We start from the raw sequence: 24,740 nt of genomic DNA on the forward strand, positions 1-24,740 counted from the left end.
CCAGCCATCTAGCTAGCTAGCTTCATCAACAAATGGAACTCCCAGACAAACACTAGTTAACTAGCTAGCAACAACCCTAAACTTATGCTAGCTATAAATACATTTTATTCATCCCTGCTGGTTAGCTGATATTAGCTAACGTTAACTAAATCAGTAGTTAGCCAAAAGTTAGCTGGCTAGCTAGCTAGCTCTCTACATTCAGATGGAGTGCAAAACATGTAAATGTACAACAAACATTAGATGTTCAGACATTAGACTTACTGTATACATTGTTATCTTACCTTATCAAACCATGCTAATTATCTATAGGCTATGTTTCAACTTTATTTATTATTATTTATTTTTTCATAGAACAGTTTGAAATGATGTGCGTTTCTGGCTCATTAATTCACATCGAAGTAGCCCATATCACTGTGGCGGACAATTTACTTTTGAGGCATGCTATGGGGAACTCTGTTACACTGGGTCAATCTACTAGTTTACTAGCCAGCCAGTATGGCGTGGATTAGCTAGATGAGCAGGAAAATATTAGATGAGAGCCCAAGCACTCCCCGAGTGTTTCCCATCTAATGGTGTTAGCTTGTGTTATATCTTTTGAAGCTGCCCTGGCCTTATCGTGATCATTGCATTAGCCTGTGTAATCATTTGGCCTGTTTAGCATACTTCTGCCCCCTTGTTGAGCTCTTCAGTTATCATTCATAAGTGTCATATTGTCAATGCAACGTATTATTTGTATATATTTTATGTTACTTCCTTATACAATTGTTTTATTGCTGTATACTGATTGTATTTGAATGACTAATAGTTCCTTTTAATTCTGTACTTTCAGATATCACATACACAAACAATATGTAACTTAACCATATCATAACTGGAACTGGACACCTTTCTTGCCGAAGATTGAAGACATGTTTTGTATGCTAGCAACATACTGTTTGGAGAGGGATTGGGGAGGATGAGGATTTGGGGAGGATGAGGCAGTGAGGAGGTGGGTGATATATTGTCAATATAATTGCAAATTGGAGCTGTATTTGATTTGTATGTGAACTGTATGTCCAATTGCAAAAAACCTAGTTCAGTAATCGTCTCACTTGTTAGCTGGCAGTGAACTATGTGGCCATTGAGGGTAGCAGCATTGATCAGATGGACAAATATTTTCTTATACAGTGCCTTGCGAAAGTATTCGGCCCCCTTGAACTTTGCGACCTTTTGCCACATTTCAAACATAAGATATAAAACTTTTTTTTTTAAAGAATCAACAACAAGTGGGACACAATCATGAAGTGGAACGACATTTATTGGATATTTCGAACTTGTTTAACAAATCAAAAACTGAAAAATTGGGCGTGCAAAATTATTCAGCCCCCTTAAGTTAATACTTTGTAGCGCCACCTTTTGCTGCGATCGTCGCTTGGGGTATGTCTCTATCAGTTTTGCACATCGAGAGACCGAATTTTTTTCCCATTCCTCCTTGCAAAACAGCTCGAGCTCAGTGAGGTTGGATGGAGAGCATTTATTTGTGAACAGCAGTTTTCAGTTCTTTCCACAGATTCTCGATTGGATTCAGGTCTGGACTTTGACTTGGCCATTCTAACACCTGGATATGTTTATTTTTGAACCATTCCATTGTAGATTTTGCTTTATGTTTTGGATCATTGTCTTGTTGGAAGACAAATCTCCGTCCCAGTCTCAGGTCTTTTGCAGACACACATGTTTGGTGTGTCTCCCAGGTGGCTTGTGGCAAACTTTAAACAACGCTTTTTATGGATATCTTTAAGAAATGGCTTTCTTCTTGCCACTCTTCCATAAAGGCCAGATTTGTGCAATATACGACTGATTGTTGTCCTATGGACAGAGTCTCCCACCTCAGCTGTAGATCTCTGCAGTTCATCCAGAGTGATCATGGGCCTCTTGGCTGCATCTCTGATCAGTCTTCTCCTTGTATGAGCTGAAAGTTTAGAGGGACGGCCAGGTCTTGGTAGATTAGCAGTGTTCTGATACTCCTTCCATTTCAATATTATCGCTTGCACAGTGCTCCTTGGGATGTTTAAAGCTTGGGAAATATTTTTGTATCCAAATCCGGCTTTAAACTTCTTCACAACAGTATCTCGGACCTGCCTGGTGTGTTCCTTGTTCTTCATGATGCTCTCTGCACTTTTAACGGACCTCTGAGACTATCACAGTGCAGGTGAATTTATGCGGAGACTTGATTACACACAGGTGGATTGTATTTATCATCATTAGTCATTTAGGTCAACATTGGATCATTCAGAGATCCTCACTGAACTTCTGGAGAGAGTTTGCTGCACTGAAAGTAAAAGGGCTGAATAATTTTGCACGCCCAATTTTTCAGTTTTGATTTGTTAAAAAAGTTTGAAATATCCAATAAATGTCGTTCCACTTCATGATTGTGTCCCACCTGTTGTTGATTCTTCACAAAAAAATACAGTTTTATATCTTTATGTTTGAAGCCTGAAATGTGGCAAAAGGTCGCAAAGTTCAAGGGGGCCGAATACTTTCGCAAGGCACTCTACCACTTGGTGGTTTTCCGAGCACATACAGTTGAAGTCAGAAGTTTACATACACCTTACCCAAATACATTTAAACTCAGTTTAAACTCAATTCCTGACATTTAATCCAGTTAGGATCACCACTTTATTTTAAGAATGTGAAATGTCAGAATAATAGTAGAGAGAATGATTTATTTCAGCTTGTTCACATTACCAGTGGGTCAGAAGTTTACATACACTCAATAAGTATTTGGTAGCATTGCCTCTAAATTGTTTAACTTGGGTCAAACGTTTTGGGTAACATTCCACAAGCTTCCCACAATAAGTTGGGTGAATTTTGGCCCATTCCTCCTGACAGAGCTGGTGTAACTGAGTCAGGTTTGTAGGCCTCCTTGCTTGCACACACCTTTTCAATTCTGCCCACAAGTACAGCCACTCCAATACCTTCACTTTGTTGCCATTAAGCCATTTTGCCACAACTTTGGTAGTATGCTTGGGGTCATGTCCATTTGAAAGACCCATTTGTGACCAAGCTTTATCTTCCTGACTGATGTCTTGAGATGTTGCCTCAATATATCCCCATAGTTTTTCTTCCTCATGATGCCATCTATTTTGTGAAGTGCACCAGTCCCTCCTGCAGCAAAGCACCCCCACAACATGATGCTGCCACCCCCGTGCTTCACGGTTGGGATGGTGTTCTTCAGCTTGCAAGCCTCCCCCTTTTTCCTCCAAACATAATGATGGTCATTATGACCAAACAGTTCTATTTTTGTTTAATCAGACCAGAGGACATTTCTCCAAAAAGTATGATCTTTGTCCCCATGTGCAATTGCAAACCGTAGTCTGTCTTTTTTATGGAGATTTTGGAGCAGTGGCTTCTTCCTTGCTGAGCGGCCTTTCAGGTTATGTCGATATAGGACTCATTTTACTGTGGATATAGATACTTTTTTACCTGTTTCCTCCAGCATCTTCACAAGTTCCTTTGTTGTTTTTCTGGGAGTGATTTGCATTTTTCGCACCAAAGTACATTCACCTCTAGGAGACAGAACGTGTCTCCTTCCTGAGCAGAATGACGGCTGCGTGGTCCCATGGTGTTTATACATGCGTACTATTGTTTGTACAGATGAACTTGGTACCTTCAGGGTTTGGAAATTACTCCCAAGGATGAACCAGACTTGTGGAGGTCTAAAAAAAAATTCAGAGGTCTTGGCTGATTTCTTTTGATTTTCCCATGATGTCAAGCAAAGAGGCACTGAGTTTGAAGGTAGGCCTTGAAATACATCCACAGGTACACTTCCAATTGACTCAAATGATGTCAGTTAGCCTATCAGAAGCTTCTAAAGCCATGACATAATTTATGGAATTTTCCAAGCTATTTCTTCTCCACAGTCAACTTAGTGTATGTAAACTTCTGACCCACTGGAATTGTGGTACAGTGAATTATAAGTGAAATAATTTGTCTGTAAACAATTGTTAGAAAAATTACATGTGTCATGCACAAAGTAGATGTCCTAACCGACTTGCCAAAATTATAGTTTGTTAACAAGAGATTTGTGGAGTGGTTGAAAAACGAGTTTTAATGACTCCAACCTAATTGTTGGTAAACTTCCGACTTCAACTGTACCATAAAGCTGTTAATCATGTCCGCCTTATCCACTGCCCCCACCAGCATCTTCAGACGGTCCTGGGACTTCGTCGGTGGGCAAGGGGCAGCTCCACACTGCCACTTTCAGAATCGGATTCCTCACTTTCTTATTGAGACTCATTCAGAATTGACAAAAATCTCCAGATTTTTCTGCATGTCCACTATCTACATACAGTACCAGTCAAATGTTTCGACACACCTACTTATTCCAGGTTTTTTCTTAATTTTTTCTATTTTCCTCATTGTAGAATAATAGTGAAGACATCAACACAATGAAATAACACATATGGATTCATGTAGTAACCAAGGACCAAAGTAACCAGGACATAGACATATCTGATATGGGCAGAAAGCTTCAATTCTTGTTAATCTAAATGCACTGTCCAGTTTACAGTAGCTATTACAGTGAAAAAATACCATGCTATTGTTGCACAATTATGAACTTGAAAATGTATTAATAAACCAATAAGGCACATTGGGGCAGTCTTGATACAACATTTTGAACAGCTGTCATCAAGGCAAAGGGTGGCTAATTTGTAGAATCTCAAATGTAAAATATATTTTGATTTGTTTAACACTTTTTTGGTTACTACATGATTCCATGTGTGTTAATTCATAGTTTTGATGTCTTCACAATTATTGTAGAAGATAGTAAAAATAGTAAAACCCTTGAATGAGTTGGTATGTCCAAACTTTGACTGGTACTGTATGTAAATGGGATTTTTCAGTTTAAGTTTGAATAAACTAGCAAAAATATCTAAAAAGCTGTTTTTGCTTTGTCATTATGGGTTATTGTGTGTAGATTGATTGAGGATTTAAAAAAAATATATATATATTTCATAATAAGGCTGTAAAGTAACAAAGACACTGTATATACATAAAAACTCTTGCATATCTTAATTTACTCCTAGAATTGACAGATAATATAAGTAATAAAATAAGCACTTCTACGAAGGATTTTTACCCATAACAACGGCCGGTAGTAGGAATTCTACATTTTTGTCAACATATGTGGGATGCATACGCTCACTCACCCTTCCCCTGACACACACATGCGCGCACAAGCACAAGCTTAAATGTTCAACAGTTGTTCCGTCCCCGAGCCAACTCAAGAAAACACTTGTTGTGTGAATGCTCTATAGTTGCGCTGTTTAAGAAGGCATGCCAAATTACCAAATTGAGCAGGAATGTGAAGATTTGATTAACCAATGTCTAGTACTAGCTGATGGAGCTCGGATAACCCTCTTCACCCACACACGCTGGTCCCCCATTGAGACCCATCTTCCCAAGCACCTCTGTGCAGTCAGACCACAATAATATGATATGCACCCTCTCTGATTGTCAGAGTGTCACTCCCTCCCCATGGGTTTACTGCAGCAAGTGTTACCAGCACTGCCACTACCTGGGTGGAGTCCTCCACTGGAATTCCTAAAGGCTAGGTACGAGGTCATCGAGGTTCTCATTAGCAGCTTTGAGAAAATCCTTGTACATTATGCTCACCCCATCTAGGGTCTTTGGCTTTTGGACCAACCTTGCCAGGCAGGCTCAGACTCTTGAGGGGGCGGTGCTGATTTTGTGAGTCCTGACCACGTTCACCTTTCTGTCATGGCTGCATAGGCTACTTGCAGTAGGCCTATAAAACGGATAAGGACTTCTCCTTAATAGGTAGGTCGCTCAGATCGGTATCTAGGATATGGGGTTGGCACCGTTCCATCATGATAGGACAAAAGTAAACAAACTATATATGTGTATTTTAATTTGAAAATGTATGTCCCTTATCTGCACAAATATGAAGACTCTCAGTCTGTCACAACTCCTGCTCGCAGACACACATGGGCTCTGGCATTTGCAACCATTTTCCTTACCTACTCACTTAACTCATCACACTTTTCCAGTCATACAAAACACACAGGTACACCATCTTACTACACCCCCTTACTCCCCTCACATATACAAGGAACTGGAACACAAAAGTACCCGAAGCCCAAAGTACTTACCCACATACTGTGTCTTTTATGTCCTCTGTTTGTTGTGTTTTTATTTCTACCTTGTTGATTCCTGCCTAATTTTGGGCTTTGGGTTATTTTGTGTTGCAGTTCCTTGTATTTGGGGATTTATTATTTCATGAATTGTCCTATCTTTTATCTATTTATAAGTACTATACATAAAACATAGAATACATTTTTTTTACAACATTCCCTAACTTGAATAATATAGTGTATTTATAATTTCTTTCTTAATTTTTGTATTTTATTATTTATTATTATTATGATTTTTTTATTACAATCCCTGCCATTAATATTATTGAATTTTCCATTTTATTTAGAATAGCAATGGAGTGGTTTTGGTTTTTCAAAACAGTTGGTTATCAATGTATAGCTTGTCAATAACGAGAGCTACACGTCTCCCTTTCAGTCTATTGTCTTTGAATAATGGATACAGTACTTTGCGTCGCTCTGCGATTTCCTTTGGGAACTGATCGTTCATGCCTATTTTAAGCCAGGCGAGTCTTTTGCCCAGGCTTTTAACCATTATTTCATCTTTAAAGGATGCAAATTTGGCAATGATTGGGTGCTCGTATCGCTGTCCGAAACGATGTGCGTGTTCGAGTTTAATGGTGAGTCTTTTTCCCAGGCTTTTATCTATTATCTTATTTTAAAGTATGCACATTTGGCAATGATTGGGCACTCGTATCGCTGTCCTCTCTATCCAAAACGATGTACGCATTCGAGTTTAATTTGGTCGACAGTGTCGCCTGGAATCTGTAGTTCTTTAACCATGAATTCTTTCACCATACTCTCTGAATCTTCATGCTCTTTAATTCCGGAAAGCACCAGATTTTTCTTCGCATTGTTCCAGTTTGTATATTAAGTAGGTATTCTCTTAACAACTGGTTCTCTCTTTTCAGTTCATTAACGTCTGTGTCGATTACATTGACTGTACTCTTCAGCTTTACAGTTGATTTTTCCTGTGTCGCAGCTTTCTCATCACTCATTTCAAGGCTTGCCTTCATCTTATCTTTAAGGTCTAACTCAAGCACGCCTCATTTATAATTTATAGATTTTAGCAGTTCGGTTTCCACGCTTACTGTACAGGGTGGAGAGAATAGGTAATCCGTGTCAGTCAAAAAGTCTTAGTTTTCTTTTAGAGTTCGGTTCTTCATTCTTTCTGCCATGTTTTCTTACTGCATTGGTAGTGGTTATCTATACAATTAGTTATTATCCAGTTTGAATGTTGTTGCCCACGAGTGAGCAGATCAGCGTAAATGTGCTATTATTTGGTCATGTTTTGGGGACATAAATGTCTACCCTTTTTCACGAGGCATTCTGCACTGCCATTTTGTTGTTATATGGACATGGATTTTATAATGTAGTATGTTTTTATAATGTACGCCTTAATGGCATCCGAAATTACATCAGGTGTCAGCTTTTTTTCTGTCCTCTGTCTACATTTGTAATGGTAAAGGTTTTTATTGTTTCATTTACGTATTTAATACATTTTGGGTCCAGAAAATGCACTCTGTTCATTCTCCAAATTCTGTTGCTAAGTGTATTTTCTATTGGTGTAATAAAGTAATCTAATCACAGCCGTTTGAGTAGAAGCTGCAGGGACCACTGTGGAATGATCACACCCATGTTCTTGTACGCTTCAAGCGGTTAAATCAGAACATGCTTAGAAGCGCCTTTTCTATAAGAGCTTTCCACACCTGGATTGTGCAACATTTACACGATATTCTTTAAAACATTCTTCCAGCTCTGTCAAACTGGTTGTTTGACAATCATTTTCAGGTCTTGCCATTTTCAAGTAGATTTAAGTCAAAACTGTAACTTGGCCACTCAGGGACATTCACTGTTTTCTTGGTAAGTAACTCCAGTGTAGATTTGGCCTTGTCTTTAAGGTTATTGTCCTGCTGAAAGGCAAATTCATCTCCCAGTGTCTGGTGGAAAGCAAACTCAACCAGGTTTTCCTCTAGGATTTTGCCTGTGCTTAGCTTCATTCCTTTTATTTTTTATCATGAAAAAATCCCCAGTCCTTAAAGATTACAAGCATACCCATAACATGATGCAGCCACCACTATGAAAATATTGAGTGGTACTCAGTGATGTGTTGTATTAGATTTGCCCTAAACATAACACTTTGTATTCAGGATAAAAAGTGAATTCATTTTCCACATTGTTTTCAGTATTTAGTGCCTTGTTGCAAACAGGATGCGTTTTGGAATTGTTTTATTCTGTACAGGCTTCCTTCTTTTCACTCTGTTATTTAGGCTATTATTGTTGAGTAACTACAATGTTGTTGATCCATCCTCAGTTTTCTCCTATCACAGCCATTAAACTCTAACTATTTTAAAGTCACCATTCCTCTCCGGCAACTGAGTTATGAAGGACGCCTGTATCTTTGTAGTGACTGGGTCTATTTATACACCATCCAAAGTGTTAAATGATAACTTTACCATCCTCAAACGGATATTCCATGTCTGCTTCTTTTGTTCAGTTTTTTTTGGCATTGGAAAACCTCCCTGGTCTTAGGCTTATTTTTGATAACACTAACATGCCTCTCTCTCTCTTTCTCTCTCTCCCCTTCAGGTGTTGCTTGTGTAGGAAGAGAGAGAAAAGGAAGGTGGAAATGGAACTGCCAAATCATGCCAAACAAATACTACTGCAACTCAACCAGCAGAGGGCTAAGGGCTTCCTGTGTGACGTCATCATCGTGGTGGAGAACGCTCTGTTCCGAGCCCACAAGAACATCCTAGCAGCCAGCAGTATCTACTTCAAGTCCCTGGTTCTCCACGACAACCTCATCAACCTGGACACAGAGATGGTGAATCCCTCTGTTTTCCGACAAGTCCTGGACTTCATCTACACGGGGAAGCTCCTGTCCTCATTGGACCAGAGTAATGAGCAGAACTACAGTGCCCTCTTGACCGCAGCCAGCTACCTCCAGCTCCATGACCTCGCTGCGCTGTGCAGGAAGAAGCTCAAGCGAAGCGGTGGCAAGCCTCTGCCGGGTAAACTCTCCACCTCGGGTCCGCTCAGCCGACTGCGCCACAACAACGAGCGCCTTTCGTCCTCCGCCCTCACCGCCTCCCACAACCACTACGTCCTCGCCCCCTCTGACGCAGACCAGCCACAGCCCGATGACGGCCTCGGGGACAAGCTCTCGGATGATGAGATGTTCATCGGGAGCACCGCCGTGAAGAATGGGACCTGCGGGAGTGGTAGTAATGGAAACCTCAGTAACGGTTTGAGCGGCAGGGAGACAGATCTCGGGCTGGACCTGTCCAAGAAGAGCCCTCCATCGGCGTGTACCACAACAGACGCACTCAGCCCTCACAGCAACTCACAGGGTTCCCCTCAATCTGCCTCAGTATCCACAACCAACAGTGCCTCACTGGATGATTCCACCATCACTCTGCCCGGTCTGGACACCACCGGCCCAGAGCCCATGGAGCTCTTGCCCACCCCCAAAGCCCCTGAAGACAGTCAGGCCCATCCAGATGCTCCCCTGCCTCGCAAGAGCTCCCGCCAGGTAGCCCGCAAAAAGGAGTGGCCCAAGAGAGAGGCCTCTGGCCTGAAGGCTGAGGATCGTGACCCGCCCCTGGTCAATGGTGTGATCGTGGGACCTAAAGAGGGCCGCTCATCCAGGGGTGTAGGCAGGGACAGCAGGTGCAGCTTTCCCTCAGACCAGTCCTTCCAGTGTAAAGAGGAGGAGGAAGGAGGGGAGAATGGGCAGGAGCACAGTGACCAGAGCGGGCATAGTGATGGAGAGAGTGGAGGAGGAGGGCACCACAGCGCCAACTATGTGTACCGGCAGGACGGGTTTGAGCCAGCGTTTGGGGACAACTTGTATGTGTGCATCCCCTGTGGGAAGGGCTTTCCCAGCTCGGAGCAGCTTAACGCCCATGTGGAGACACACACAGAGGATGAGCTCTACATCAAAGAGGAGGGAGGGGCCTTTGTGAAAGAGGAAGAGGCTGAGGACCTCTCGGCCCCCGTGGCTCCCACCACATTCGGCATCTCCGAGCCACGGCCCTTCAAGTGCACCGTATGCAGTAAGAGCTACAAAGACCCGGCGACCCTGAGACAGCACGAGAAGAGCCACTGGCTGACCCGACCCTTCCCATGTAACATCTGCGGGAAGATGTTCACCCAGAGAGGCACTATGACGCGCCACATGCGGAGCCACCTGGGCCTGAAACCGTTTGCTTGCGATGAGTGTGGCATGCGCTTCACACGCCAGTACCGCCTGACGGAGCACATGCGCGTCCACTCGGGAGAGAAGCCGTACGAATGCCAGTTGTGCGGTGGAAAGTTCACCCAGCAACGCAACCTCATCAGCCACCTGAGAATGCACACCTCACCCTCCTAAAACACAACATCAAGCCAAAGAATGCTTTTTCATTTTTTTCCCCACCTCACAACTAAACAAATGCACATGTACACTCATGCAGAAACACAGGTACACACTCTCTCTCTCACACACACACGTAAACATAGATTTCTATACGCAACCACCTGGCTTAGTGTGTGTAGTGGTTGTCCAGAGTCAGCATGTGGCAGGATGGTCATGGAAAACAACCCCAGCATGTCCACCACCTCTGGAAGTCTAGACGGGCAGTGTACCTCCCCTTCCCCCTCTCTCTCTGAAGTCACCTATGGTGGATGTAAGGGCATGGACTGGTGGTTGTCTCTCTTATATCTTGTAAATGTGAATGGGGTACTGTTGTAACCTCAGGCCCACCTCATGCCTCTCATACACCCTCAACACCTTTACTTGGGAGTATTTAGGCCTTTGACTTTTTCAAACTGATCCCTTCTGGGGGTATTCAGGGTTCCCTCTATACTCCAACCTCATTAGTCAAACAACTACCCCATTCCTCCTTTTAATTTAGACAGGTCTAATATTATTCACTCTGTCAATGATGTACACTACAGGCAATAATTTCAAAGAATGTGTTTTTGTTGTAACCAAACAGCAGCTACTGTATATGTCCAATGCTAATGTGAGTGAACCTGAACATAGTGGGGATGTCTGCATTCGGGTGGAGGGATGTTGTTGGTCATATCCATGCTTTACCTAAAAGTTTGATGTCTGAGTTTCCAGATGAGGGGCTCAATTTCATTTACTCCAGACACACACTGACCTTAAAGTCTCCACTCTACAGCTGGTCTCTGAGTAAGAGAAAGAGGAGAGGTGGGGTTAGTCAATTTGCCCATGAAAGCTCATCCTGGGATAACAACAAAACTAAATGGAGGTACTTGTTTTACTCAAAGAACCTGTAATGTTTCTGTGAATGTTTAAACTGGAAGGTTTTCGGATGTTTCTTCTTGGGGGAGGGGGATATGGGGTGAGGGTGGGGCAGTTAGTTGAACAGGGAAGAGACGGGAGGGGTGGGGGGGGTGGGGGGTCGGTGTAGGCTGAACTTCTCGTTTGGTGGGTACGTTTATTTTTTGTCAGTATAGCTTTCCTCCCCTTACAAAAAAGAAAAGCTTATTTCGATAGGCTTGTGAACTCGCTACCTCTGATTACTCTTATGAACTCTACGTTGATTAGTTGAAAGTTACTAAATGTAATTAATTGTATAAAGTGTGTAGATAGTAACTTTTCCCCTAATGCTTTAACCTGCTTTAACCTGCCCATCTCTCAACACAGGTTTTTCATGCTTTTTAGATTTGTACATGTTAACATAACATTATGTTAACAACACTGTCTTTTTTTACTTCTTGTCATAAAGATAGCTTTCCGGGTGCTCTTCTCAATGAACAGGCCCCCACCTCACAATGTACTGTATTTTCTTGCAAATAGTGGTTAGTGAGTTTAGATGCACAGTGTTCCAAAGATCAAATGAATGTTAAGGCGAACGGAGCTGACTAACACATTTTGCTCGACAAGTTCATAACCAAAGTAAAAAAAAAAAAAGATATAAGATATATAGCATACTTAATTATTTCACCTTTGATTTGTCTTTTTACTGTATGAAAAAACAATTTAAGAATTGTATTCTAGGTCCAGACAATTGAAACCCACAGTTGTGTTGGACTATTGACCAATGACTCTTGAGACTCTTGAGTTTCTGTGTGGTTTGCGAGGAAAGCTTGTGCTGATTGGTGGGCTGGTGTTAACATCAACTTTACATGTAAAGTAACTGTAGAGTTTACAATGTTCCCTGAACTTTATTTTTATTTGTAACAAGGGTCCTTCTCATCACTTTATATTCCCTGACCTAAAAGCAGGACTTGATTACATTTTATGGGTTCTGTTCAGACCAAAAAAAAAGAAGAAAAAATGATAGAAATTATAATAATGACATTTTTTATGTGAAGTTCTAAGTTTGCTTGTTAGTTTATTGAGCCAGACTTGTGAAAGCTTGTATTGGAAAGGGAGAGGCAAGGATGCACTGGACAGCTCAATTCTTATCCAGAGCCAATTACAGTAGTGAGTGCATACATTTTAGTACTTTTTTTTGTACTCCCAGTTGCCTCCCATATGGGCCATTCTTATTGAATATTTATTTATTAGCATAGTACTACAAATTACAAACACTACTACAAGAGCGATGCATCTCCCTCTACTGTAATCATTCTCCACTGAAACCCAAGCTGTCTGTCTTAGCTTGTCCGGTGTGTCCCGACTCTTATGGTGAACTATGGGGGAGAGAAACCTTCAGTGCAAGTTTTTGGTATAGGCATTCCTCTATTATTTTGGTTTTTACCTATCTTTTTAAACATTTCTATTCCTCCTTCATCCTCATGGTTGGTCTGTGAAATGTTATGTCATCATGTAGGGATGCAGCTGCAGTCATACAAGCATCGTTATCGTTTCAAGGTAACTGCGTCTTGGACTCTGAGATGTTACTTTAAAAAAAAAATGTTTTGCTGTTCTCGCCGAGGTAAAAGCAGTTACTGCTGAGTGATTGCATGGTACGTGTGTATTTGTAACACCCACCCCCTCACCACCACCACCCACCATCCAACCTGAAATCCATCATGTAATTAATTGTTTTCCTGTGACCTCTTCTTACTTATTCGGGAGTCCACGATGCATTGCCTTCAGACGCTATTGTTCTTGTCAGCACTTAAGCAGTACAGCGTAATGTCTGTGACGCTCAAAAGGTCTTTTTGTACAGCAAGATCTCTAGCCATCTCTGCAAAGTCTTTGCAGCTGCAGCCGAACTAGCGTTTATTAGTTTGGCGAAAACAAAAAAAATATGAACTAAAACTAAATACTACGACTACTACTACTACTACTACTACTACTAATACTCAAATACTTCAGGGATTGTTCTGCGTCTATGAATGTAGGACTCTCAGCTACATTTGTAAGACATGGTATTGTATCAATTTCTCTGTATTTTACTCATGGGAAAACCAAAACACTAGTTTCATATTTAAAAGATTTAAAAAAATGGGGGGTACTTTTTCAACTAACACAAAGAGCCTTAACAAAAGGCGGGGCAGCTCAATACAAAAGTCGACTTTTTAGTTAGTATCATAATATGTTCCGAAATAGTCGCAAAGTTGTACAAAGAACTAAGACCTAAAAAAAAAGCTCATACCCAAATCCACAAACTATTTTTTAAACCAAAGCACATTTGAATGATTATGGAACAGTGTGTGGCAAAAAAAAATGATACATATGTATTTATCTCATTGTTTACATAAACTTTTACAGTTTTACAGACCTCAGTTGAGGCTCGGCCAGTCATAGGTGTGGTTGTATGTGTTTTTTGCTTTTTCCACAGAGGTTTTGCTGCCAAAACAAAAGCTTCAGCGTCAGCGTCAACCCTGCGGCAGACTACTTCATATTTAAATTGGGGAGGGGGTTGCAGTTTTAGGGGTGCATCGCCCCCCTCTGCCAGCTGGCTTTGGGGTGACCTTGTCCCTCTGCCCTATGAACCGTCTTCAGAAGATGGGATTGGGGGGGATGGGACGGGGTGGGGGGGGTGTTGCTGTTGCGCGAAGGGCTGGGATGACGTTAGAACTCTCTTAGGCTGTGTTTACACAGGGAGCACAATTCAGGGTTTTTTGCCCAATTATTGGCAAAAGAGCTGATCTGATTGGTCAAAAGACAAATTAGTGGGAAAATTATCAGAATTTGGGGTGCCTGTGTAAATGCAGCCTTACTGTACCTCGGGACTTTAAAAACATTATTGAAAACTATAGTGACTGGGATTTGTTAATTGCATGTGAGCAGGTCTATTTGCTAGGGTCTTAAAGGAAAGAAACATCCATTTTGAATGTTATATCGTATTTGTGTATCTCTGACCGATATTCTATGGATTCCCGAGGTCATTTAATGTGTTTCTGAGCTATTCACTGTTCAAGCAGGCAGAAATACTGCCGGTATGGATAGTTTTTCATCATATGACGCAAAACTGGAACGGCGAATAGGTCCAATACATATTAGATGACAGAACATTTCTCAGAGATGCACAGATACGATATAACATTCAGAATGAGTGAATCTTTCCTTTAACTGTGAATGTTCTTGATGTTTCTGCTTATTTGATGTTTGGAAAGGATGATGATGATTTCTTAGCTGCCTGTGTTCTGCCTATTTGTAAAAGCAACACAATCTTATGGCTGGCCTTGCCTCATACAAAGTTGGTGCAAACACTTATTGACAGTGTTCTTTTTTTAATCAAATGTCTATTGTTGTCAGTGATGAATGTATTTATTTCTCTGGTCCTGCACTTGCCTCCGCTAAGACTTTTCTCAGTGTGTGAGACTGAGGTTCAGGCAGGACCCTTTTTGGTTGTATTTTATTTTGAGGATTTCAAGCGGAGAAACAAAAATGAGACACAAAACACACAGTCTGTGAAGTTGTAGACTTTTTTGGGGTGAACAGATTCATTTTTATGTCAAAATGACGACGACGTTTTATGGCATTTTTGTATCTTCTCTCTCAGCTAAAACAAACAACATGTTTTGGGTGTCAAGAGGAGTTACTCACTGTTTGGCTGGACATAGGGGTTTAAACAATTAACTTTAACCCCTTGTGTACCTCTGTTGATGTCTGTCGGGCATTGTGGCTCATCTGTGGGCCATATACTGTATCTCTTCACAAACATCCTCTGCCTGGGTGTTGCCAAGCCACTGCCATTTAGAAAACCTATTCCTCCTCACCAACCTCACCCCTTTCTTTCTCCAAACGATAGAGTCGTCTCTATGATGTACATTTTTTTTTGTCTTAAACCACTCACCACTTATCATTTCTCTTGGACTTTTTGATTTGTTTGTGTCTATAGAGTGTTTTTTTTAAGCCTCTCGGAAGGTCCAGGCGCGCTCATATCGGTTCACATTAATTGCAGTTTACTGTTTCTCTTACCTCATCATTGTAGTGTTTCTGTGCGTTTCAAAAATATAGTGTCATTATGCAGTGTTACAAAGCTTTAAGAAACACTATACAAAGTTCTGGGAATTCAAACCATAATGTTTTCCCTACTCAAAGCTTGTCTGAGTTACCTCTCTTTGTATTACTGTAGTTTCACCCATGCGATTGTCTAGTTTCACCTTTTTCCTCCCTGTTGTTGTTGTCCCCTGTCAATTCACCATGTCCGGTCTGCGCTGTGTCCAATTTACCTAATCAAACTAAACCAAAGCTAGTTTTGAAAATGGCGTCTGGCACACCACAGTGTGTTCTAAAGCCAAGGTGTATCTTTAACCGCTAAGCTTTACTACCACTCGCTATACCCACAATGTAGCTAACCCTACACCAACCGCCCTTTGACCCCATCCTTTGCGACTCTGCGGCTAACGAAGCTAGTGATTGTGATTTCTCCCCATATATCTGTGACTTCAGTGTGTTCCACATATTCGACATCAGTATTTACCTCCAGGGACAAAAAAATGATTACCTCAACTCTGTGTTTACATCTCAGCATTTCTGCAGATGCAAATGTATTTTTTACTCGTTGTTTTTTTTTTTTTACCGTCCAGTTGTAACCAAAATATCACTTATTTTTGAAATAGTGTTTGTTAGTCTTGTCAAATGACTCCATGTTGATGGAAAGACATTATTAGCTGCTAAACTAGTACTTGAAAACTTGATTAAAGAAGTTGTCCGTGAAGCAGGTATATCAAGCTTCTCTCGGATCCATGAACAGCCGCTGTTCAATAATGTATCAGGATCCAGGGGCTCAGAGGTTCTGGAATGGACATGTAGGGTCTTTGACTATGAATAATTGAGGGCTACATTCCCTCCCCCCTTACACACACACACACACACACACACACACACACACACACACACACACACACACACACACACACACACACACACGGCCTAATGCCATGACCACCTCTTGCTAGCGGCAGCACCCAGGCTGAGCCCTTCTCTCCACTCCTCTGAGAGCTCGTATTCAGGTCAGAGCTGTCACTACGGCGATGGGGCTCGCTAACTCAGTGTCATAAAAGTGTAATACAGCTGACCTCAGCACTCACAACCTTGCAGTCTTAATATACAGTGGTGAGAAAAATAAACTGTTATTTTATGATCTTTTCATTAAAAGCTTGATCGAAAAGCCAACCCTGTTGTTGTCGTCTGTCTTTAACTGTTGTTGTCTGTGGTCTTGTCTATTTAAAAGTGTGTGTGTCTGTGTTTTTGTGCGCGTGTATTGCACGCACATGTCTGGGAAGTATGTACTTATGTATATGGACTCAACAAGTGATGGATATGTCCTATAGAGTATATGCACGTCTTTCTGTCTACCTTGAAAATGATCGTTGCCTCAGGGTTTGAGGTTTGTGTGCAGTCCAAGGACCTGTGTGTGTTCACTAGGAGCCATTTCTGAAAGCCCCCAGATAGACATCTGACATGGAGAGAATGTTGAAATGGCCTACATCTATGACAGTTATGACCTCTCCATGTCAGCTAAGAAGAAGTGGCACATAAAAACCTAGATGGAAGCTAGATCTTTAGCTTCCAATGGAAGCTGCTGCAGTATGTATACCTGGCCTATCTCCGTACACACACACATTATACTTCCCAGGCAGGGTGTGGCTGTCATAGCTGAGGGCTATTGGCTGGTCTATCAGATAAAGCCAGTGGTAGGTTGATGGAAAAGGTGTGGCACATGCTCTTGGCTGCCTGCATGTTGAAAAAAATGTGTAATTATGTGTCCACGTATGTATCTAAGGCCATTCACTGAAATCAAATACTCTCTTCTCTTCTACTCTTTCTGTCCCCTCCTGACTTCCATGCCTTCCTTTCTGGCTTTGGCCCTCTTCTGTTTCACTCTCTCTATCCCACTTTCCCTTCTTCCACCCCGTTTGTTCTCCTACCTTAATTTTTTCAGCTATTTCTTTTTTCCATCTCTCCTTCATCCTCTTTCTTTTTGCTCTTCCCTCTTTTAATAAAAGAGTTCTGGCACTTTTATGGCTGTTGTATATGTGCCGTTTGTAATGTGGTGCCCCTGGAGGTGTCATATGCTAAATAACCCTGAATGGGGTCAGGGAGGAACAATGACTCTGTCGAAACCCCTGCACTGTCCTCCAGCTCTCTATCTTGCCCCACCTAGCACCAGCGCCAAGCTAACACAATTTGTGTGAAGTGGAATGGGTGTGGGGAGGGGGTGGTCGGGCACTCAAGGCTTATACACAAATGATCCTCTGCATGGCAAGTGTGCGCACGTTTGGAACCCAGGCTTTTCATTTTGAGTCATGTTCCCAATTTTCAAGACGATTTCCTAAAACCGTGAAAAGCACCAAACTCTAAATGTTTTTCATTGAGTTTGGTTGAAGTGCAGGTCTAGGATCAGATTGCCCTACCTCCAATTCCGAACATGACCAATAGAGGCATCTACAAATAACTGGCTCAGTATCAGTGTTTGGGGGCAACCTAATCTTCAACGTGTCTCACCAGTGTTCCCATTAGGAGGAAGCTGTGGGAATTAGTGGAATTTCCATGCCCTGCCCAGGTGGGTCAGGGCTTGCCTGTGCTTGTCTGGGAAGGCCTACAGAGGAGCTGCCAGACTGGGGAATGTGAGAGAGATGGCTGCCCTGGGTGGGTAAGGAGATGGATGGCTGTTCAACACTACACTTATGCTGCTTTTCGACTATAACACCAGTGCTACACTAGTGTATTCACCCTTGTGTTATACTAGGGTAATTGTGTTTCCATAGCTAGGGCTGATATTGAGGACATGTGAAGAGCAGAAGCAACAACCTTTGCATAATCAAAACAGTTGCTTTGAGAAAAAGTGTTAAAGTTCACTGTTATGCAAACTTCACTTTTTGGTAGCTGTTCAATAAGCAACTTCGCAAGTCAAATAAGCTCTCATTGGTCCGGCATTCATTAAAAATCCTACAATGTGATTTTCTGGATTTTATTTCCTTATTTTGTCTGTCATAGTTGAAGTGTACCTATGATGAAAATTACAGGCCTCTCTCATCTTTTTAAGTGGTAGAACTTGCACAATTGGTGGCTGACTAAATACTTTTTTGCCCCACTGTATATGTGTGTGGAGCTGTACTATGTCCCTCACAACCAACACGTCTTAGTCATAGTCTATGACCTAGCTACACTCTAAATAACCTCTACTGTAACCTGAGATCATTATCCACATCTCTTGCTGGGCATTGGCCAAATTATCATCCTACCTGATTTACAAAGGAATAAAAATAAGTATGTGGTGTGTGACCTGCATTACTTTTTGACACATTCAACATAAGAAACTCTGCCCACAGTCCAATGACGTATTGGAAAGATCTAAAGGCAGGTCTGTTTGTGATAGCCCTTTCACAGACTCTCCTTCACGACCAGAAAAACAACCATTCCACTACTGGTGCATCCCAAGCATAATTCAGACTGCAATAACATTCCAGTTAGTCAATAGGTGTATTTTGTATGCAACCTGCATCTGCGGACTTCCTGAAGTAAAAGATCCCAGAAATGTTCCATATGCACAAAATGCATATTTCTCATTTTTTGGGGGGCACAAATTTGTTTACATCCCTGTTAGTGAGTATTTCTCCTTTGCCAAGATAATCCATCCATCTGACAGGTGTGACATATCAATATGCTGATTAAACAGCATGATCATTACACAGGTGCACCTTGCGCTGGGGGCTAAAAAAGGCAAGTCTAAAATGAGCTGTTTTGTCACACAACACAATGCCACAGATGTCTGAAGTTTTGAGGGAGCGTGCAGTTAGCATGCAGACTGCAGTAATGACCAACAGAGCTGTTGCCAGATAATTGAATGTTAATTTCTCTACCATAAGCCACCTCCAACGTTGTTTTAGAGAATTTGGCAGTACATCCAATGGGCCTCACAACTGCAGACCACGTGTAGCCACTCCAGCCCAGTCCACATCCGGCTTCTTCACCTGCGGGATCGCCTCAGGAGCAAGAAAGTGGTGTGATGAGAAGTATTTCCGTCTGTGATGAAGCCCTTTGTGGGGGAAAACTCATACTGATTGGCTGGGCCTGGCTCCCTCCCAGGCCCAGCCATGGCTGCACCCCTGGCCAGTCATGTGAAATCGATAGATAAAAAAAAATCACCTTTATTTAACCAGGTAGGCCAGTTGAGAACAATTTCTCATTTACAACTGCGACCTGGCCAAGATAAAGCAAAGCAGTGCGACACAAACAACACGGAGTTACACATGGGATAAACAAACGTACAGTAAATAACACATTGGAAAAGTCTAAAAACAGTGTGTGCAAATGTAGTAAGATTAGGGAGGTAAGGCAATAAATGGGCCATAGTGGCGAAATGATTACAATTTAGCAATTAAACACTGGAGTGATAGATGTGAAGAAGATGAATGTGAAGTAGAGATACTGGGGTGCAAAGGAGCAAAACATAAATAACAATATGGGGAGGAGGTAGTTGGGTTGGCTATTTACAGATGGGCTGTGTACAGATGCATTGATCGGTAAGCTGCTCTGACAGCTGATGCTTAAGGTTAGTGAGGGAGATATAAGACTCCAGCTTCAGTATTTTTTAAAATTCGTTCCAGTCACTGGCAGCAGAGAACTGGAAGGAAAGGTGGCCAAACGAGGAGTTGGCTTTGGGGATGACCAGTGAAATATACCTGCTGGAGCGGGTGCTATGGGTGGGTGCTGCTATGGTGACCATTGAGCTGAGACAAGGCAGGGCATTACCTAGCAAAACTTATAGATGACCTGGAGCCAGTGGGTTTGGCGACGATTATGAAGCAAGGGCCAGCCAACGAGAGCATACAGGTCGCAGTGGTGGGTAGTATATGGGGCTTTGGTGACAAAATGGATGGCACTGAGATAGACTACATCCAATTTGCTGAGTAGATTGTTGGAGGCTATTTTGTAAATGACATCGCCGAAGTCAAGGATCGGTAGGATGGTCAGTTTTACAAGGGTATGTTTGGCAGCATGAGTGAAGGATGCTTTGTTGCGAAATAGGATGCCGATTCTAGATTTAATTTTGAATTGGAGATACTTAATGTGAGTCTGGAAGGATGGTTTACAGTCTAACCAGACACCTAGGTATTTGTAGTTGCCCGCATATTCTAAGTCAGAACCATCCAGAGTAGTGATGCTGGACGGGCGGGCGGGCAGGTGTGGGCAGCGATCGGTTGAAGAGCATGCATTTAGTTTTACTTGCATTTAAGAGCAGTTGGAGGCCACAGAAGGAGTGTTGTATGGCATTGAAGCTTGTCTGGAGGTTTATTAACACAGTGTTCTTAGAAGTTCCAGAATTATACAGAATGGTGTCGTCTGCGTAGAGGTGGATCAGAGAATCACCAGCAGCAAGAGCGACATCATTGATGTATACAGAGAAAAGAGTCGGCCCGAGAATTGAACCCTGTAGCACCCCCATAGAGACTGCCAGATGTCCGGACAACAGGCCCTCCCATTTGACACACTGAACTCTATCTGAGAAGTAGTTGGTGAACCAGGCGAGGTAGTCATTTGAGAAACCAAGGCTGTTGAGTCTGCCGATAAGAATGCAGTGATTGACAGAGTCGAAAGCCTTGGCCAGGTCGATGAAGACGGCTGCACAGTATTGTCTTTTATCGATGGCGGTTATGATATTGTTTAGGACCTTGAGCGTGGCTGAGGTGCACCCATGACCGGCTCAGAAACCAGATTGCATAGAGGATAAGGATTCGTAATGGTCGGTGATCTGTTTGTTAACTTGGCTTTCGAAGACTTTAGAAAGGCAGGGTAGGATAGATATAGGTCTGTAACAGTTTGGGTCTAGAGTTTCTCCCCCTTTGAAGAGGGGGATGACCACGGCAGCTTTCCAATATTTAGGGATCTCAGACGATACGAACGAGAGGTTGAACAGGCTAGTAATAGGGGTTGCAACAATTGCGGCGGATATTTTTAGAAAGAGAGGGTCCAAATTGTCTAGCCCGCCTGATTTGTACGGGTCCAGATTTTGCAGCTCTTTCAGAACATCAGCTATCTGGATTTAGGTGAAGGAGAAATGGGGAGGCTTGGGCAAGTTGCTGTGGGGGGTGCAGAGCTGTTGACTGGGGTAGGGGTAGCCAGGTGGAAAGCATGGCCAGTCATAGATAAATGCTTATTGAAATTCTCGATTATCATAGATTAATCGGTGGTGACAGTGTTTCCTAGCCTCAGTGCAGTGGGCAGCTGGGAGGAGGTGCTCTTATTCTCCATGGACTTTACAGTGTCCCAGAACTTTTTGAAGTGCTACAGGATGCAAATTTCTGTTTGAAAATGCTAGCCTTTGCTTTCCTAACTGCCTGTGCATATTGGTTCCTGAAAAGTTGCATATCGCGAGGGCTATTCGATGCTAATGCAGCTGGTCAAGGGCAGTCAAGTCTGGTGTGAATCAAGGGCTATATCTGTTCTAGTTCTACATTTTTTGAACGGGCATGCTTATTTAAGATGTTGAGGAAAGCACTTTTAAAGAATAACCAGGCATCCTCTACTGACAAAATGAGGTCAGTATCCTTCCAGGATACCCGGGCAGGGTCGATAAGAAAGGTCTGCTCGCTGAAGTGTTTTAGGGAGCGTTTGACAGTGAGGAGGGGTGGTCATTTGACCGCGGACCCCTTACGGCCGCAGGCAATGAGGCAGTGATCGCTGAGATCCTGGTTGAAGACAGCAGAGGTGAATTTAAAGGGCAGGTTGGTCAGGATGATATCTATGAGGGTGTCCGTGTTTACGGAATTAGGGTTGTACCTGGTAGGTTCCATGATAATTTGAGATTGAGGGCATCTAGCTTAGATGTAGGTTGGCCGGGGTGTTAAGCATATCCTAGTTTAGGTCACCTAACAGTACAGACTCTGAAGATAAATGGGGGGAAATTAATTCACATATGGTGTCCAGGGCACAGCTGTGGGCTGAGGGGGGTCTATAATAACAAGCGGCCCACTTTGAGAGACTTATTTCTGGAACGGTGGATCTTTAAAAGTAGAAGCTCGAACTGTTTGGGCACAGACCTGGATAGCATGACAGAACTCTGCAGGCTATCTCTGCAGTAGATTGCAACTCCACCCCCTTTGGCAGTTCTATCTTGGCCCCAAAAAATTGTAGCAGGGGATGGAAATTTCCGAATTTTTGGTTGCCTTCCTATGCCTGGATTCAGACATGGCTTGGACATTAAGGTAGGCGGAGTGTGCTAAAGCAGTGAATAAAACAAACTTAGGGAGGAGGCTTCTGATGTTAACATGCGTGAAACCAAGGCTATTACGGTTACAGAAGTCAACAAATGAGAGCACCTGGGGAATAGAAGTTGAACTGGGGGCTACAGGGCCTGGATTAACCTCTACATCACCAGAGGAACAGAGGAGGAGTAGGATAAGAGTACTGCTAAAGTTCTATAAGAACTGGTTGTCTAGTGCGTTGGGGACAGAGAATAAAAGGAGCATATTTCTTGGTGTGGTAGAATAGATTCAAGACATAATGTAAAGGATGTGAGTGCAGTGGAGGCAAACCTAGGCGTTGAGTGACGATGTGAGAGGTTTCGTCTCTGGAGGCACCAGTTAAGCCAGGTGAGGTCTCCGCATGTGTGTGGGGTGGAACAAAAGAGCTATCTAAGGCATTTTGAGCAGGACTGAGGGCTCTACAGTGAAGAACAAGCCAAGACAGCAGTACGTAGACAAGGCATATATAAGCAATCACAGGTGTTGATCAGGAGAGCTAAGACAACAACGTGTCAATTGAGATGAATGGGCCGAGCGGGTCAGTTAGGTACATACAGGACCTGAGTTTGAGGCTGGGGCCGACAGGTAAACAAAATGATGTACCATGTTATTGAAACTGTCCAGGGGGCATCAGCTGTGTAGCCGAGTGATCATAGGGTCAAAAAAGCAGTAATAGGTGAGTCAGGGTGCCGTTCGGTAGTTACTGCTACGCTAGACGAGCAGGGGACACATCGTTCAGAAAAGCTAGCTGGCCAGGGCTAGTAGATGTTTCTTTGTTGACATTGTAACAGAATAGCTTGTTGAGACCACATCGGGCGATCACGTCGGCAGTCCAGTTGTGATGGATCGGCTAGGCTCCATGTCGACAATGAAGGGTCCAGGCCAATTGGCAAAGGAGGTATTGTAGCCCTAGAATTAGCTGGTATATGGTTAGCTGGTGCTTGCTTCGGGACAGAGGCGTTAGCTAACAGTAGCCACTCGTTCGCAGCTAGCTAGCTGTGATGATCCGGTGTAATGATCCAGAGAGGCAGGAGAGGTAGGGAGAAGCAGTCCGATATGCTTCTCGGTTGATATCGTGCTGTGCAGACTGGCAGGTTTTGTCCGAGCTAAGACTGGCTGATGACCGGGAAAAAGGCGAAGACCGCTAGCCGTGGCTAAAAAAGACTAGTAGCTAGTTAGCTGGCTAGCTACTGATGGAAGTTCCAGTTTTAAGGAATAAAAATAGCAGACCCGTACCACATTGGGTGAGGCGGGTTGTAGGAAATTATATTTAGTTCATAGATAGAAAGTAAGATTAAGATATTTATGAAAAAGACTGGCTATTTACACGGGATAAGACACAGAACAAGACAAAGACAAATACACACATCCTACTGCAACGCCATCTTGAATAATGGGCCTAATGAAATTCTTGTAATGTCTCCAGTCATGTAAAATGACTTACAATTGCAGGAAATTATGTTAGAAAAGGCATTTCTGGTCTTCAGGGCTGAGACTCAAATGTTATGAAACTCTGGTGATGTCCCTGCCTCAGAACAGCCTCAATTCAACCACGGCATTTACCACGGTAAGGTGACTGAGAATATGGTTGCATACAAACAGTAAATTTATGCCCCCTGTAAGGCAATCAAACAGGCAAAACATCAGTACAGAGAGGAGGTGGAGTCACAATTCAATGGCTCAGATGCGAGACGTAGGTGACAGGGACTCCAGACAATAACGTATTTCAAAGGGAAAACCAGTCACACCGATATCTTGTTCCCGGACAAGCCCCCTCCTTGTACTCCCTGCTCACCCATGGCTACGCACCCCTCCAACTCAATCATCAAGTTTGCGGATGGCACAACAGCCTGAGTATCAACAATGACGAGACAGCCTATAGGGAGGAGGTGAGGGCCCTGGCAGAGTGGTGCCAGGAAAATAAGCTCTCCCTGAACGTCAACAAAACGAAGGAGCTGATTGTGAACTTCAGGAGACAGCAGA

General features: G+C 42.8%; 1 protein-coding gene across 1 annotated transcript in view; it reads left to right on the top strand.

The window, feature by feature from the left end:
• LOC109876324 (hypermethylated in cancer 2 protein) overlaps positions 1-16,683 on the top strand; it is a 34,000-nt gene extending 17,317 nt beyond the window's left edge. Inside the window, exon 2 of the mRNA XM_020468757.2 lies at positions 8,742-16,683. Within this exon, the coding sequence (XP_020324346.1) occupies positions 8,782-10,524 (1,743 nt within the window). The 5' untranslated portion in view covers positions 8,742-8,781 and the 3' untranslated portion in view covers positions 10,525-16,683. The remainder of the gene's footprint in view (positions 1-8,741) is intronic.
• Positions 16,684-24,740: the final 8,057 nt, after the last annotated feature.

The sequence above is a fragment of the Oncorhynchus kisutch genome, linkage group LG3, assembly GCF_002021735.2.
Source record: "Oncorhynchus kisutch isolate 150728-3 linkage group LG3, Okis_V2, whole genome shotgun sequence".
NCBI lineage: Eukaryota > Metazoa > Chordata > Actinopteri > Salmoniformes > Salmonidae > Oncorhynchus > Oncorhynchus kisutch.